Source organism: Gavialis gangeticus, unplaced genomic scaffold, assembly GCF_001723915.1.
Source record: "Gavialis gangeticus isolate Ggan-Ray unplaced genomic scaffold, GavGan_comp1, whole genome shotgun sequence".
Taxonomy (NCBI): domain Eukaryota; kingdom Metazoa; phylum Chordata; order Crocodylia; family Gavialidae; genus Gavialis; species Gavialis gangeticus.
In genome coordinates, this window is record NW_017729032.1 from 79,497,515 (window position 1) to 79,514,026 (window position 16,512).

General features: G+C 39.5%; 1 protein-coding gene across 2 annotated transcripts in view; it reads right to left on the reverse strand.

Annotated features, from left to right (window-relative positions):
- Positions 1–16,512, reverse strand: part of DIAPH3 (diaphanous related formin 3) — a 562,409-nt gene that overhangs the window by 456,661 nt on the left and 89,236 nt on the right. For both annotated transcript variants that reach the window (XM_019525253.1, XM_019525252.1), the window contains exons 9-13: positions 5,583–5,693; positions 5,087–5,205; positions 4,722–4,838; positions 559–677; positions 390–454 (exon numbers count right to left, since the gene is read on the reverse strand). In XM_019525253.1, coding sequence (XP_019380798.1) covers positions 390–454; positions 559–677; positions 4,722–4,838; positions 5,087–5,205; positions 5,583–5,693 — 531 coding nt within the window. The remainder of the gene's footprint in view (positions 1–389; positions 455–558; positions 678–4,721; positions 4,839–5,086; positions 5,206–5,582; positions 5,694–16,512) is intronic.

The window sequence follows — 16,512 nt, forward strand, 5'->3', positions numbered from 1 at the left end:
TTATTAACGCACAACAATCCAAGTCAGTCACACACCCCAGAGAAGGCATCCCCACCCCAATGTCTGTAGAGATCGGGAGCTTTACCAGGACTTTTTTTTGGCACTTATGTAATAGCTGATTGAAACAGCTATCAGATAAAAGCTTCAAGAAGCCCCGCTGAAACACTCGATCTACACAGACACTGCAGAGATGGGTGAAACTAATGTGCTGCTTTGTTTGGTAAAGCACTTTTTCACAGCCTAAGTGATTTTATGTAAAGTTCTCTGCTTTCTATTGCTTTTTTTTCCTCATTATTAAATAAGCTAAAATGTGCTGTTAGGTTTCTTTATGAAAATAGTCTCTTAAAATGTAAAAACTATCATGATTACAGAACTTGAAAGTTACTTACTTTCTTGGACAGTTCTGAAGCTCTCTCTTCAAATTCTTCTAGTTTTGCTTTATCTACACAAGTATCTAAAAATCAAAATTATAAGGTTCACAGTATTATGTAACATTTAAAATTTTTGTTTTTAAAAAAAAAATACATGACAGTAAGTGTTTCTTAAACCAATACTTACCTATTAAGTGACTGAAATTTACATCTAATCTTTTACGATATGTGAAATCTGGATCCGTTCCACTTCGATGCAATACTATCTGGGAGATGCATTCTTCAATTAATTTGAAATATTGCGGTCTAAATATAAAGAGGGAAATCATTTTTATAACTTTTTTCACTTGTTTGTTCATACTTACATTATTGTTAAATAAAAGCTATTCAAAATTGTCCAAAGCATTTCAAGTGACTCAGCTCATAGATGTATTATATGTTCAAGGGCAAACATTTTTTGCAGTTTGCCACGTGGAATTTCTAGATGAGGACTTATAAAACAAACACTTTTGTGAACATTTAAGATGCCAAGAAAGGGAATAATGAAGGGAGCAGGTGTTTTCTCCAGACCCCTAAGCACAAGTTTTCCACCTCTGGTGCCATAACAGGTACCAGACTGTTCATTAAGCAGGAATGCATGCACAACAGGTTACAGAGAACAGGATCATCTAACTGTCAAAAAACAATGTTTCTATATAATTATTCTGTATATAATTCTGTATTCTGCACTCTACAACTCAAATGCCTGCATTCTCACAGTCCTCATTTAAATAATATTATATATCATTATGCCTCATAGTTGAAAATGCTCCATGATGTAAACTTACCTGATTCTTCTGATAAAGACTCCTAACTTTAATAATTTCACAGATACAGGTGAAGCAAAATGTTAAATGTTGCAAAATTGCTAAATCTTGTAAAACAGTAAAAATAATGCCAAAAAACATTATATACTGCCCATTGCTATTACTAGATATTAGTGTATAAGCATCCAAGGATGGAGGATCCACAACCTCTTTGGGTAACCTGTTCCAGTGTTTTACTAACTAGTGAGAAAGTTTTTCCCAATATCTAACCTAAACTTTCCTTGCTGCAACATGAGGCCATTACTGAGAACAGTCTAGCTCCATCTTCTTCGGAACCACCCTTCAGGTAGTTGAAGGCTGCTTTTTAATTCCCGCTCAGTCTAGAGAAGAGAAGACTAAGCAAGCCCAGTTCTCTCAGCCTCTCCTCAAAAGTCATCGGTTCCAGCCCCCTAACCATTTATGTTTCCCTCTGCTGGACTCTCTCCAATTTATCTACATCCTTTCTGTACTGAGGGGGCCCAAAACTGAACTCAGTACTCCACACGTGGCCTCACCAGTGCCAAATAAAGGGGAAGAATCACTTCCCTTGATCTACTGGCAACATTCCTATTAATGCAGCTCAGTATGCAGTTAACCTTCTTTGCAACAAGGGCACACTGTCAACTCATATTCAGCTTACTGTGCACTGTTACCCTCAGGTTCTTTTCTGCAGAGCTGCTGCTTAGCCAGTCAATCCCCAGCCTGTAGCGGGGCGTGGGATTGCTCCATCCTATGTGCAGGACTTTGCACTTCTTATTGAACTTCATGAGATTTCTTTTGGTCCAATCCCCCAATTTGTCAAGGTCTCTCTGAATCCTAGCCCTACCCTCCAGCACATTCACTTCTCCCTCTAGCTTCGTATCATCTGCAATCTTGCTGAGGGTGTACTCTATGCCATCTTCCATGTAATCAATGAAAATATTGAACAAAACTGACCGTAGAACCAACCCCTGGGACACTCCACTTGATACCGGCCACCAACCAGACATTGAGCCATTGACTATTATCCTCTGAGCATAATAATCCAGCCAGTTTTCTATCCACTTTACAGTCCATCCAACCTGTACTTCCTTAGCTTACTTAAGAGGATATTGTGGGAGGCCATATCAAAAGCCTTGCTAAAGTCATACCATCTCTCCACAAGTAGTGCCAGCAGCATCTCAACTGAGCTGATAGAAAGGTCAATATGCTTCAGGATCAAGAGATAGTCTAATACAGTGGGTGCCAACTTTTTTGGCAGGCATGCCAAATTAGCCCTGCACTCTGAAGACCATTTTCTTCCCTTTCCTCTGCCTGGTCTACCATTATGTTTTCTGAACCTTATTCTGTGACCTCTGCCTGACCTCCTGCTCTGCCATCTGCCCCTCCCCAATCTGTTGCATGCTATATACAGTGGCTGCCTGTGCTACTTGTGGCACTCATGCCACAGGTTGGCACATCTGGTCTAACATCTCTGGTATAGTAGACTTGACCAGGTTAGTGTTCTTTACCCAGAATCAGTCAAACACCTGACCCATTTTGCCAAGTATTTATGTCTAGTAAAATAGTTCACAATATGGCCATGAATGCCTCTAAATTTGAAGGAACATTCTTGCTCTTTATGCAAGAAAAGCCACCCAGCATCCAGTCTACAAGATACAAGATCCATACATTAGCAAGTCTGAAATCATCAGTAGCATCTTGAAGTCTTTTGCGAAAAGGTTCAGCCATGCAGATGCTATCAATGTTATTAGAAGCAAGTCCTAGGTCACCTCACAGCAGACTTGCAGGATCAGAATGCATAATAAAAGGCTCCGTGAATGGTAGAGCAAACACAGGCAAAAGCCCATAGAGCCAAAGGAAGGCCATTTTTTGTCTACCTTGTTCAAAAAGGTTGACAGTCAGGTGACCTGACTCCACACATGGGGCTTGAATACCAATCTCTTGACCTGCTACTTGTAATAAGGAGCTCATTCTTCTTCACCAGGCTCCAAAGGTGTTCTAGAGACTAAGAGCAGCATTGAAAGATATACCAGGTGGTCTATGCATCTTTGAGATAAATGGACCATTTCACTGCATTTAGCATCTCTGGCTACATGTTGATTTCAAACACTGCAGTAAAATTGTCCACTGTGATCTGGACATGACACTTGAATGCAGTGAAGAAAGGCCATGAATGTCTTCTATACTCCTCTGAGCTCCAACACATTTATATGGAGGTTCACTGCTCACAAAGAGAGATTCCAAGTTCCTATTTCTAAGCATGCAGTTGAAAGGAATTAAGGAGTATTGAGTATGCAGCACCCTTTACCTCCCTGTTGTTTGGGCACAAGGAAGCACAGAATAGGAAAGACTCTATGGATACAAATAAGGAAAGAAAAAAAAAGTTATCAGGTCAAAACCCAGGGCATGAGATATTCTTTTCAACATGATGTAAACATTGTTTAATATAGTATCAAGGAAACTATGCTAAATTTGAAGAACAATGCTCATGGAATGATGCAACCATTGCATATTTTATCCTCATCATTCAATTACCAGTCCATATCGAATTTATTATGCACCATCCAAAGGCTAAAAATATATAAAATGATGCATTTCTTCTTGTATTTTATGAGTGGCATGGCATGGCAGTGTTATTTCAGCATCTCGAAAACAACAAAGCTTTTATCTCCAAATTTTCACTCTAAGGAAGACTAAAACCTCCCTCTTCAACCATTCTGGATAAGCTGTTTTATATGTGGCACAGGCTTAGCTCTTCAGAATATTCATATTTTTCTCTGAATAATACAAGTGAAGGAAGAAAAACAGATTTTTTCACAAGTTTGTAACTCAGCTAAAACTGAAGAAAGAAAAGGCTTTTGTTTCACCCAGCTGCTTTCTCAACTCCAAAAATTTGCTGTAAACAAATGTATTTAAAGGTCCTCAAGGTTTTTAAACCACAAAGTAGTATTTTGGCAGCCTTAATACAAATGTTAACTGCTACTCAGTTTGAGGGAGGCTTAAAAAAAAAAAAAATACTAAAAAATTAATTTGTGAATGCCTGAATGAGATGTTCAGTGGAACCATACCAATGTAATAAATCCAATGTGCATCAGGACTTGTAGATTCCAGGTTGCATCAGTCTATTATTATCCCTATTATTTGAACTATATTTGTAGCATGATTTACATGATCAGTAAGCAAAGGAACTATACATTTTGTATTGATAATGCATTTTAGGCAACATGGGCAGTTGAATACAGTTCAGATCTCAACATGGACAGAGCTTCAGAATAAAACAGGATTGCGTACTAATAGAAAAACAAATTATAAAAGCAGTTTCTTGTTTAAACTTATTCCTCTTCATGTAATCTTGAGAAACTATGAATGTTATGTGGACAGCATTACAACTTTGGTGCAATAAGCACACATATAACCTGATATTTTATTTTGATTTAGTCGGACAATTTTCAATGAAACAATCTACTATTCAGGATGGCTTAACTAAATTCAGGAGTTATTATTTACCAGAACTTTCACATACCGTATAAAATAGTCATTTCGTATCAACAGAAGATGCTGAAGAATAGAAAGAAAATATCCTTCGGCCTTGGTGTCCTTAACTGTGTTCCATACTGTGTTGTAAACATCATTTACTTCAGTAAAAAGGTTAAGGAGAAGAAAACAGGAACTCCTATTTACAGCTTAGAATTCAGGAATACTTGGGTCCATAAAAATTGTAATAAAATGAAATTTACTGTTCAATTACAGTAAAGAAAACATTTAAGTCAATGGTCTGAATGAAAGACGGAAAAAATATTTTTCTTACATAAAATTTGACAACCAAGATTCTGTTATACAGTATAGTATTATTTGTGCATACTTTATTCTCTACTTCTAAAAGGATATTCTAGTTCAGATCTAATATCTTCTAAACGATGAGAGAACTCAATCATGTCTTCTTCTTTGTGCTCATTGAACACTTTCAATTGAATATCCAGGGCATCACTTTTTATACATTTCAATTGCTGTGATGAAAAGATAGTAGGATGGTATAACAAAACTTGTAATTGCACATGCAACAATCATCCATTTTGAGTAACTTCCCTAGATGTTTCTTACAGTAACATTACCATTATGATAGTTATTCTACATTAAATATTTAATAAAACAAATAAGGCAGGGAAAAGGCTAGTATCTATATAACATTCTATTCTATATCATTCAGCTAACAGAAGAGAGGATTTAACACACTATTCTTTTTTTTTTAATCATCTTTGAGAAATTGTAAGCCTCACACATTCAAACGACACATTATTCTATGAAGCATTTTATATACTTCTTCCCTCCCCCAACTCAGGTAGCCAAATAATTGAAACTTTAACGCTAAAAACAGGACACTTGCCGGCAATATGTCTTTCAATCCGCAGCGCATAAATTCATTTCTTATGTGAAGCCTGAAATCCAAATCATCAGGAGATGTAACAAGAGCATTGATGAGCTGCATACAAGCTACCTACAACAGATAACATGAATAAAAATTATGCTGCAGTATTTCTTAGTTTTCAGTATATTTCAAAGCTAAAAGGGCAGTACTGAAAGCCTCTCTTGCTCCTTGTGTTCCACATTTTACTATTGGAAAAGGGATCTGTCATAATTTATAGCATAATTATAAATGAATTAATTTACCAGAATCTGCATAAAACATGGATGTCAAATACTTTAATCACGTATTTCCATTAAACAGTGACATCTAATTCTGCTTCCCTCTGTTGAATGATTCCACTTGCCAATTTATACAAATACCTAGGTCATTATTAAGACAGTGTAAGGAGATAACAATAAAGTTACATTAGATAGTTGATTAAATCATAGTCCTAATTAGAGCTTTTTGGCCAAAAACATTTGATGGAATCATCCAATACAAATACTTAGTATTTTTTGTAGTAGATCAGTTTTATTTTCAGTGTATGACAAGATAAAAATGACATATGGGAAAAAAATAAGTACATGAAAGCCAAGATGTAGATCAGCCTAGACAATCTAAAAACTCCATAGACAAAGTGATATAAAATATTTTTTACACTTAAGATTTTATAATGTTTGGTTTCAAAGCAAAAGCTTGAGGAAAATAGCTGAATCAATTCAATTCACAGTGTTCAATTCAAAGAAACTCCTGTGTTGCAGTTCTATAAATGAATTGCAATTAAAATCTAGAAACAACTGGAACCAACAGAATGATGAGCAATTATGAATGGCTGTCCAGCTGAAGTTTGAAAAATATATCAAATCATTGCTTTTACGTGATAATCTAAGACCAGGAAAGAATTCAGGAGAATCCACAGCCTGTAAACCATATTAGCAAATAATATCCTGCTCGCCTCCCTGTTGCTCAGAAATATCAACTGGATGAAATTAAATTCAGATAAGTATATTACTTCTTATTCAAGTTCCAAATGAAAGATTAAACAAATTTGTAAAAGCTGAATTTGAGGAGCTGTATATTATCAGCACTCTATACTTCTTTTATTAATGAATGATAAAAATTAAGAATTCTGAGATACTACAGCATCACAGAAATTGTGTTACAACCATTTATTAAGGCATTTTCCTACGGGAAGTATGGATACTGAGCAAGAAATACACATTTTTGTTTTTTATCTTTGTCCTAAATGGTATATCTTATTTTAATACCAGGTAGAAGAGTCAGGATTTCAGGACCATAAACTACATTTCTTTTAACTGAAATTCTGTTAAAATTGAATGCAACACATGCAATAGTAATGGGATGCAGCTACACATTCATTAATGTGCCGAAGTCTAGTATCTGTAATGATAGGTACTAACTTAATGTACTGTAATTAGCACTAATGAACATTAGGGCAGATTAATGTCTTTTAATGATATTAATACGCATTAGCCAATTATTGTGGATCAGCACATTAGCACAGGTTTTTCCCACTGTGCTAATGCGAAGTAGAGTTAGTCTTCTGCGCATTAAGTGTCTCATGTAGATGCACCCATGAACGCCTAAATTAGAACAAATGTAAAGCATCTGTTTCCAGTATATATAGACTTTGGGGAGTAGGACTTGTTTGAGGGGGTTTTGGCTTTTTTTATGTATCTTGTATGAGTCAACAACTGATTTGTGATGCAACGGATGTCTTCTTTTCTGTGCACATAGGAAAGAGACCTTTCACTTCCATGCTGCTTTACTTTTTATTGGATTTAATTTTTTGTTAATTCCTAAAGTATTTTATTTTTTGCTGTACTTACTTCATTATCATCTTTAAGTACATAAAATAGAGATGAGATTGTAGATAGGACAAACAGTATTTTAACAAGTTTAGTAAATTTATGTTCCTGTGCATCATTAAATAAAATGAAATTAGACCCAGCCAGTAATACAGGGCAATACATACAGAACTATCAAGCAACATACAGAAGTATATAGGAATCTTAAAATTATGAAATGGGGCATTCCAGAGAGAACAGTTTTAACTTGATACCACTCTCCATTAATTGTAACAATGTAGGAACCACACTTACTGGAGACCTAAAGATAAACTAAAATAGCCCCATTCTTTTTTCCTAGAATCAAATTAGCATTTACGAAGCTATGCACATTTGTTGAATTCCCTAACTCTTCTTTCAGGGGCTACTTTCAAATGTCATTGTAGTACTTGTAATCTGAAGCTGTGGACAGCTGCAACAATATTCAGTTTTAAACAATATCCAGTTTTAAAGGAAGGCTTATAATTGGAAGCATGTCAGTTGAATTGATACAAATGTTTTGCTTGTCCACTTCTACATTAGTATAAAAGTAGAGTGGAACTAATGTAGCCTTACCACTTAAAGTGTGATGTATACTACTGGATTTACTCAAATTTAAGATGACCCTGAATTCAAAACAACACCCCAATAATCAGATTTTATTCATGGAAAAATTATTCCATGTACAACATCTAACTAGGGGGGGGGGGGGGTCTCATCTTTAATCCATTCTCCTAACTACTGCAGGGGGGCAAGCAGTGGGGGGAGAAAAAAGGTCAAGCAGCTTGCCCCTTGCTTATGCTTGCTCCCTGGCAACCCTGCTCACACCCACTTCCCACTCTGCCTCTGCTACCTGTACTTCTGGGGGAGGGTGTACAGGCAGCAAGGGAGGGAAGGGCAGGCAGGGGCTGAAGCCCAAGCCACAGCAGCACCTCCCCACCCACCCCCTGAGCCCTCATACTTGAATCTAAGCTGAGGGGCTCTCCCCATGTTAAATGGGGGCATCTCATATTAGAACTGAATAAATATGGTAGCAAGTATAGCTAAGGTATCAAGACCAAATTAGATGGTTAAAAAAGTATCATAATTGTGTGAAAGATTTTCATTAGCTGCAAACTGTAAGCTGAACCAAATTCAGCATAGCTATACCAAATAATGCCAGTATTAGGATCTCCAACTATTAAACACTTTGGAATCTCTCTCTCAAATCTCATCACATGGTTAAATTAATTTCTTCCAGGAGCCCTGATCCTTCAAATGAAGGCTAGGAAAAAAAAAAAAAACTCTTTTAATTCAGACTGTAAGTAGGATCATTTACTCAGAGTAGCAAAGTAGCTATAAGGAAATCAATTCCTCTTCTATTTGGTCCATTCTCTTTAAGTGTACCTTCCAGGCTGCTGGTTTGTATACCCCTGCACTTTGAAGATCTGTGGAATAATCTTCCAAATTCCTCGTACCTTATTCCAGCGGTTATTTTAAGTTGGCTATACAGTTTATTCAGATTTATTTTTTATATTGGGGGAACTCAGTTTTGTAGCAGGATGAATAATGAATTTTTTAGATGTTTTTCTACCTTAGAAGTAAAGGTTGGCTATACAGACCAAGATTCATGATATAAAATTAATGTAAATCAGATATTCCCTACATGAAAGTAATGTCAAAGTTCACACCAATATTCTACATTGGCAACTAAGGGAACCTCTAGAAGCGCAGGTAAGGCACAATGGGATCTAATGCACAATCCACACAAATACACATCCTGCCATGCTACAAGTACATGGCAGGAGGCACAATTGTGGGGCTGCAAATCAGACTGCATCATGCCTTCTTGCCCACAGCTGGGAGACTTATCAGCTACCAGGCTCCAGGATGTCCATGGGCCAACCCAATGGGGAGCTCCAATCAGCTGAGGTCTCCCAGCCACAGGGACTCCTGGCCACACATACAAGTAATAACATAAGAAAGCAACTACAAAGTTGTTATGCATATTTTGTAGAATAATTTTGTACCTTATTTCTCTTTTTATCACACCATTAAATTGATTGAACGTTTGGCTGGGTGATCACTTAAGGCGTGATTAACCAGTTAATCATGCTTTAAAGTGTAACATGTAGATGAGGCCTCAGTAATACTCATGTTTCTTTTACTCTACTTCACTGGATACAAGAGAAACCTATGTTACCATTAAAATAGACCATGTGCATAGAAATACTTCCATATTCAGGAGGCAGCTGACATTTTAACCTTAACTTACTGTTTTACCTGAACTTACTTGTTGTTTTTTTTCTGAGTACAAATTTTAAAACCATAGTAAGGTTTAAATTCATAATAGATTCATATAAAAATAGTTTTCTAATTTTATTTGCCCAATAGCCTAAAAGTTTCTTTCCATAGAAAGAAACTGTGTTTCTCATTGATGAATTTACCAACTAGGCTACCACCTTGTCAAAAACAGTAGTAATGAGAGACCAATCATTAGAAGTGACTGTCAGCAGCACAATTTAACTAAAAAGTACTAGGAAAAGTATTACAGAACACACCCCTACTGGGCACAATGCCTAGTTTGGAACAACATTCCTCACTGTTAGCTTCACATTTAGTTTTTCTGGACATTGTGCTCCTTCTCATGAACGTCTGGTGCCTCCTCAGACCATGGGGAGCACCATGGCAGTGAACAGGGACTGCCCGCAGACGCCAGCATTAGTGTCAGCAAGCAAGAACCACCCACAGACACAGCAGCAGCCTTGACAGCAATGAGGGGCGGGTGGTGAGCAGCGACCAGTCACAGAAGCTGGCAGTGGCCAATTTCAGGGGGCACTTGCCCCCACTACATGTGGTCTATGCTCTTTCTTGCATAAAGATCAGAAGGGAAACTGGCAACTGATTTTTATTATGTAATGGGGATGTTCAAAGGAAAACACAAAAAAATTGCAAACTTTATACATTTTCAAGAATATTGAGGTATTCTAAACTTTAGAGTCTAAATACTTGAAGATTTATTTGATTTGATAAAGTTTTAAAATATAGTATTTTAGATTTTAGATTTGTTTTTATACTTTAAATCCCAGTCTCCTTAAAGACCCATATAAAATAAAAAACTTACTATATTATGAATTTACAGAGATAAGGGTTGAACTATTAAGGAAAACAGTGACAATATTTGTTTTGTCAACATACAAATCTTTCAATGACTCCTTGTGGTGGCAGGGTACACCCTCAGGGGCCGGAAGCACCAAGGACAGACCCCAGTGCTCACAGAGAAGGGTCCAGGGACCCCAGAGCCACAGAAAACTTATCCAGGAGGCAGACCAGATTAGAGAAGGAGCTGCACGAGCCAGCACTCCGCCACCTCTCCAAGAGGCTGTCAATCAAGCTGGGCAGTGGCCAGCTGATGAAGTCAGCTGAGACCACCATTGCAGGAGATTTAAAAATCCTGGCGTAAGCCAGGTGCAAGGGGGAAGCCAGGAGGCAGGACAGACGTCCCTCACAACTCTGCCTCACCATGAACGGGAAAGGTCAAGAGAAGGAACCCAGCTGAGGCTTCACCAACCTCAGCCCCTGGAATAGACACCCGTGGTCAGCAGTTCCCCACAGGAGATGCAACCAGCCTTATCTACCCTGGCTCTGAGGTAGCCACCTCAGATCCAGAGCTGGCGTACAGATGGAGGTGGACCAAGGAGGCGGGCAGGCAGGCTGAACTTCCAAGCCTGTGGTCCTGACAGTGGCCGAGGCGGCAGAGGCTTCTCATGGCATTTGATGAGCCAAAGCCAGGAGTTGGTGCAGTGGCACAGAGACCCACTCAGTTGGCAAGTGGAAGGGGTGTAGGAGAGGCAACTGCAGCAAGCCAGTGAGTATCCCTTGTGTGAGTCAGGTGGAAGAACACCAGTGAACCCCTCCTTTCAGTTGCAATTCCATCAAGTCATGGCAGGTGAGTCAGGGGCCCAGACCATGGAGCAGGAGCACACTCACAGCATCACACTCATCAAAATTTGAGAATAAGTTTCAAGGCCTAAGCACCTTAAATGTGTGTCCCTTAAAGTTCTCCATAAATACAAACCAGAAGAGAAAGAAGAAGAAGAGCACTAAAAAGGGAAAGATCAGTTTAAATAAAGAAAAGAGCTTTACGCAATCCTAGTGCAGTTCTTCTGGGCTACTTCTACTCAGCAGCTTGAGTCCTTCATGCTGCTTGGATATTCTTTGCATTTTGTGAGAAGACTTGTAAAATTAGTTGCGAGTAGTTGCTTATGTAGTAGCAGAAGCCAGCCTTGAAAGAAATAAGAGCCCATTTCTCTGCTAGAGTTACAACTGGTAAGCCCTACTGGACTTCATAACAGAAGAATTTTAACAAACTCTGGGACTAGCAGGCAGAATCCAAGGCAAGGCACTTGCATGGGAAAAGGAGTCTAAGAAAAGCGGTTGTACCTTGAGAGTCCATAGGAAAGGCACAAGAGCAGGTTATTTTGATGCGAATAAACTAAAGGAAGCACAATAAGAAACCAGTCTGGTTTAACAGCAAACCCTTTGGTGAGTGGAAACTCAAAAAAGAATCTTAGAAAAGGTGGAAATGTAGCAATGCTACTAGAGAAAAGTATAAAATTATTCCACAGGTATGCAGACAGAAAAGGCAGAAAGGCCAAAGCACAAATACTAATGAGGGACATAAAGAAAAAAAAATTACAACTAAGGAGGAAAAAGGAAACCAGGGGAAGTGCAAGTCCCTTTACTGAATGCAGAGAGCAACCTAATTATGGATGATACAGAGAAGACTAGCTATCAATGATAGGCAGAAGACAGCAGGGGGTAGTGCAGAAGCTTTCCTAAGCAACAGCCTATTTCTTCAGGTGTTACATATGGACTTGCAAAAGACAAAGGTCCTAAATCGAAATAGTTTAAATACAAGGATGGGGGAGAAAGCAGTAATGAAGGGAGGTGAATGTGGGTTGAATAGGTCTTTCACAAACGTACTTTTTGGAAGTACTCATGGAATGTCATGCATGTTTTCTTGGCTTGTTTTACTGATATGGAAAGTATACTCTTTACAGATATGTCGCATGAAGCTGTATCTAGCCTTATCAATATTATGTCTCTATGAATTGCGTCAATGATGGCAGCAGCCCCTCAATATACAGATGAATTGAAATATTTGATAGGAAAGTAATTTTTATGTTTCCTATTTTGGAAAAGACTGTTTAGCAGGGCAATGGTTAAGTTACTGTTCAGGGCTGAAAGAAGGAATTCCTGAAAATCAATATCTGGCATGAGTATGCTTAAGCACCAGTCAAATTAGCCATTATAGAAGTAGTCAGAGGCATAGAAGCCAGGCTTTTCCAGACAATTATTAATTTACATTTTAAAAGAAGAGGCCAGTAGCAAGAATGACCCCTGGCTCTTTAGAATATTTCGGGAAGGACATTTCTTACAGGGGGAAATTAAGGGAGAGACAATATCTTTAGGATACTGGATTAGTAATCTTATGTCTGAGGCATGACTAGACAAGGCTCTGATTCTAGTTAGTAAAATCCCCTCAATTAAGAGCTGGAAAGACTTAGGTGAAGCTGGAAAAGCTTAGGCACCACAGATCAGAGACATGACCTTTAAAGCATCTCAAGTATATTCTTAGTAGTCAAGCAGCAGATAGCAGAGGGGCTTAGGGATGGAGGTGGGAGAACACCCCTGGAGTAGGCCTCAAAGGGGCAGCTGACTGGTTCAAGGGTCAATAATGACAAAGAAGAAAGTTAACCCATTGAAGAACATAGCAATATAAAAGCTAGTCCAGGTAGTGAAACAAGAATCCACAGTCCCTGTTGAGACTGTACTTAACACAATCCAGCCTGTAGATGATTTCTTGTTCCATAGTTTCACATTCAAGTTTGCTTTTAAAGTTACGTTAAATACCCCTACTCTGAGGTCACTAATGGAATGTCCAGGATGGTGAGTGCCATAGACTGTATTTCTGTAATTGATGTCATATAGGTATCCATTTATATTTTTCCCCATGGGAATCACCTCATCTGTCAAATGTAGATAGCAGATGGGGCAAAACAAGCAGGCAATGGCATACATATTGCTGGTAGAGTAACAGGTAAATGAACCCCAGATGTTGTAATCAATGTTGTCTAGTCCAGTGATGATGTGATTTGGATTAATGGGGGGGCACAGCTGGCTTTATGAAAGTCCATTTATACATCTGAGAAAAGTAGGCTGCCACCTACAAAAGCTTATGCCTTTCTGAACTACTTGGTCTAAGGTGATACCTTGCCCTGCCTTCTGCCTGACCTCAGACTAACATTAGTTAACTACCTGTGCCTATCCAGTGACAGCCAAATTTGGCAGAAAGGATAAGGAAAGACTATAAGCAACCAAGAGAAGTGAAAGAACAGGTTAGGAGTCACTGGATGTATTCAAGTCCACAGACCCAGACAAACTACATCCTTGACTACGCAAGAAATTGGCTGAGGTAACTGCAGAACCAATGGCTCATGAAGACTTGCTGCAGTCTCAGACAACTTGAAATATCTTTAAGGAACAGAACAAGCAGAATGCAGAGAATTAAACACTAGTCAACTTGACCTTGATACTTATAAATATTAGTAAGCCTGATATCAAAGAATCTATTTTAAAGTACCTAGAGGAAAGCAAAGTGATCAAGAACAATCAACAAGGATTCATCAAGAGCAAATCATGTCTGACCAACCTGATTTTCTTCTAACACAAGGGAATGGAATGGGCTCAGGGGAGAGGAATGGGACAGGTAAACAGTGGAGATTATATACCTTCACTTCAACAAGGCTTTACATACCATATCCCATGACAAACTCCTCAAGTAAACAAAGGAAATAGTGCCTAGATAAAAGTTACTGTAAGGTGGATATGTAATTGGTTGCATCACTGTAATCAAAGATTGGTCAATGCTCCAATGTCTACTTGGGATGAAGCATCCAGTGGGGTTCCCCAAGAGTCTGTCCTAGGTTCAGTACTGTTTAATAACTTCATTAACAATTCAAAGGATCAATATAAGGGCACACCTAAAAATGTGCAGCTAAAACCAAGCAGGGTAAGTTGGAGATGCTATGGAAGAGGGAACAACTGGCTAGGCTGCAGTATAGCAGAGAAGGACCTGGAGGTTACACTGGACCATAAGCTGAATATAAGCCAACAACATACTGGGTTTTATAACATGAGAATCAGTAACAAGTCATGAAAAATGTGGAAGCAATGCTTCCACTCTATACAGCACTCAGAAGCCTCAACTATAACACTGTCCAGTGGACAGATGTAGAAAGATGTGGATAAGAATCCACCAGAGCGCAACTAAAATTATGACAGGTCTAGGACACTTGATATACAAGAAAAGGTTGGAAGAATTAGGATTAGTTAGTCCCAGGAAGGGAAAACTAAGGGGGGATTTATTTAAAACAGCCTCCAAATACCAGAACAGGCTCTGTAATGAGGATGGTGACAGATTATTCGCTGTGCACCCAGAAGACAGGCCAAGTTTCTATTTAAGCAACCTATGGTTATAATACTACAATTCTCAAGTCAGCACTTTTTCTGAGTCCCTCTCATCATTGTAGCAAGACCCATCTCAAAGCACCTACATGCATCTGCATATTACTTTCCCTTCATGAGCCTAAGTATGTCCGTAACTTTGGCACAGAATTTACCAGTCACGCTAGCAGAGGATCTCCTCTTGGATATAAACAAGATTAGGCTTTAATGCGGGTACCAATAATCCATTGGATGCTTTGGAGCATCCAGCAGATCAGGTGGCCAACTTTTAACATAAAATGCCTCACGGCAGATCAGGAGGGAGTAGACAGAACAGCATCAGAAAGCAGAGGAGGAGATAAAGCAGGAAAAACAGGAAGAATTTGGACAAGGAGCACAGAGTAGGGAACAGAAAGCAGAGCAAGAAATTGGGCAGAGGAAGGGGTCAGAGTGGCACTCAGGTAGGGTACAGGACTAATTTGTGCCACACGTGCGAAAAGGGTTGGCCTCTACTGCACTTATGTAACACTTGCGGTGTTTATACCCCTGTAGACCTTCAGGAGCCAATCTGTAAGAAATCTCAGTAGGTAATTGTGAACAGTTACTCTTTTTCCCAAAGAGATAAAAGGAAACTTCTTGTAAAGTGTCATCATGCTTGCATACTCTACAGAAGGGTTAACAATAAGGCTGATGTTGGTTTTTGTCCTCATTTACTCAGATACAGTTCATCACTTTAGTACGCCCTATACCACAGATGGGCAATTATTTGGGCTGAAGCACCACTTCGGGAATTTTGGTGAGCTATCGCGGGTTGAGGAAGGCATGGGGAGGGTGCTGACCCAGTACAGCAGGGGCAATTGATCCTATCCAGCCTGGGCCCGTCCACCGGGCACCAGACAGAGCAGGCAGGCAGAGTCTCTATGGAGACTAGCCCAGGACCCCCATGGGCAGGGTACGCCCAGCCAGGCAAATGCACTGGGGCCACGGGTTGGCGGGGAGCAGCATCTGGAAACAGGACAAGTGGGCAGCTCCAGGGCTGGGATCCCATCTTGCCCACCCAGCTGAGCACACCCTGCCCACAGAGGTCCCAGGCTGGTCTCCATTGCCACTCCCACCTGCCTGCGCCATCCATCATCCCTAGCAGTGGGTGCAGGTTAGACAGGTCAGGGTGCCTGGACACTGGAACCAGATCCAGCCACTGCTACCAGGGCTGCCAAGAAACTAAGTCTGGCCACCACACTGATAGGGAATAGCAGGACCAGCCACAGGCTCCACAGCCCAGGCTGCCCCTGCCTTTGGCCAGGAGGGGCCAAAGGACCCATTGTGGGCCAAATAAAAATCCCTTGGCGGTCTGGATCCAGCTGTATTTTGCCCATCCCTGCTCTACCCAGGGGTAGACACCCAAGGGTGTTTATCCACCATTACAAAACTATTCTCAATTTAAAGGCAATTTTAGACACTGCACGACTGAAAATTGACATTAGAAAAGTCACTCAGGGTTTGTGGGGGGCGCCTTGGCATTTTAGAGGCTTTTTTTTTTTTTTTTTTAAGCCATTTGCATCTAGCCTGGAAGC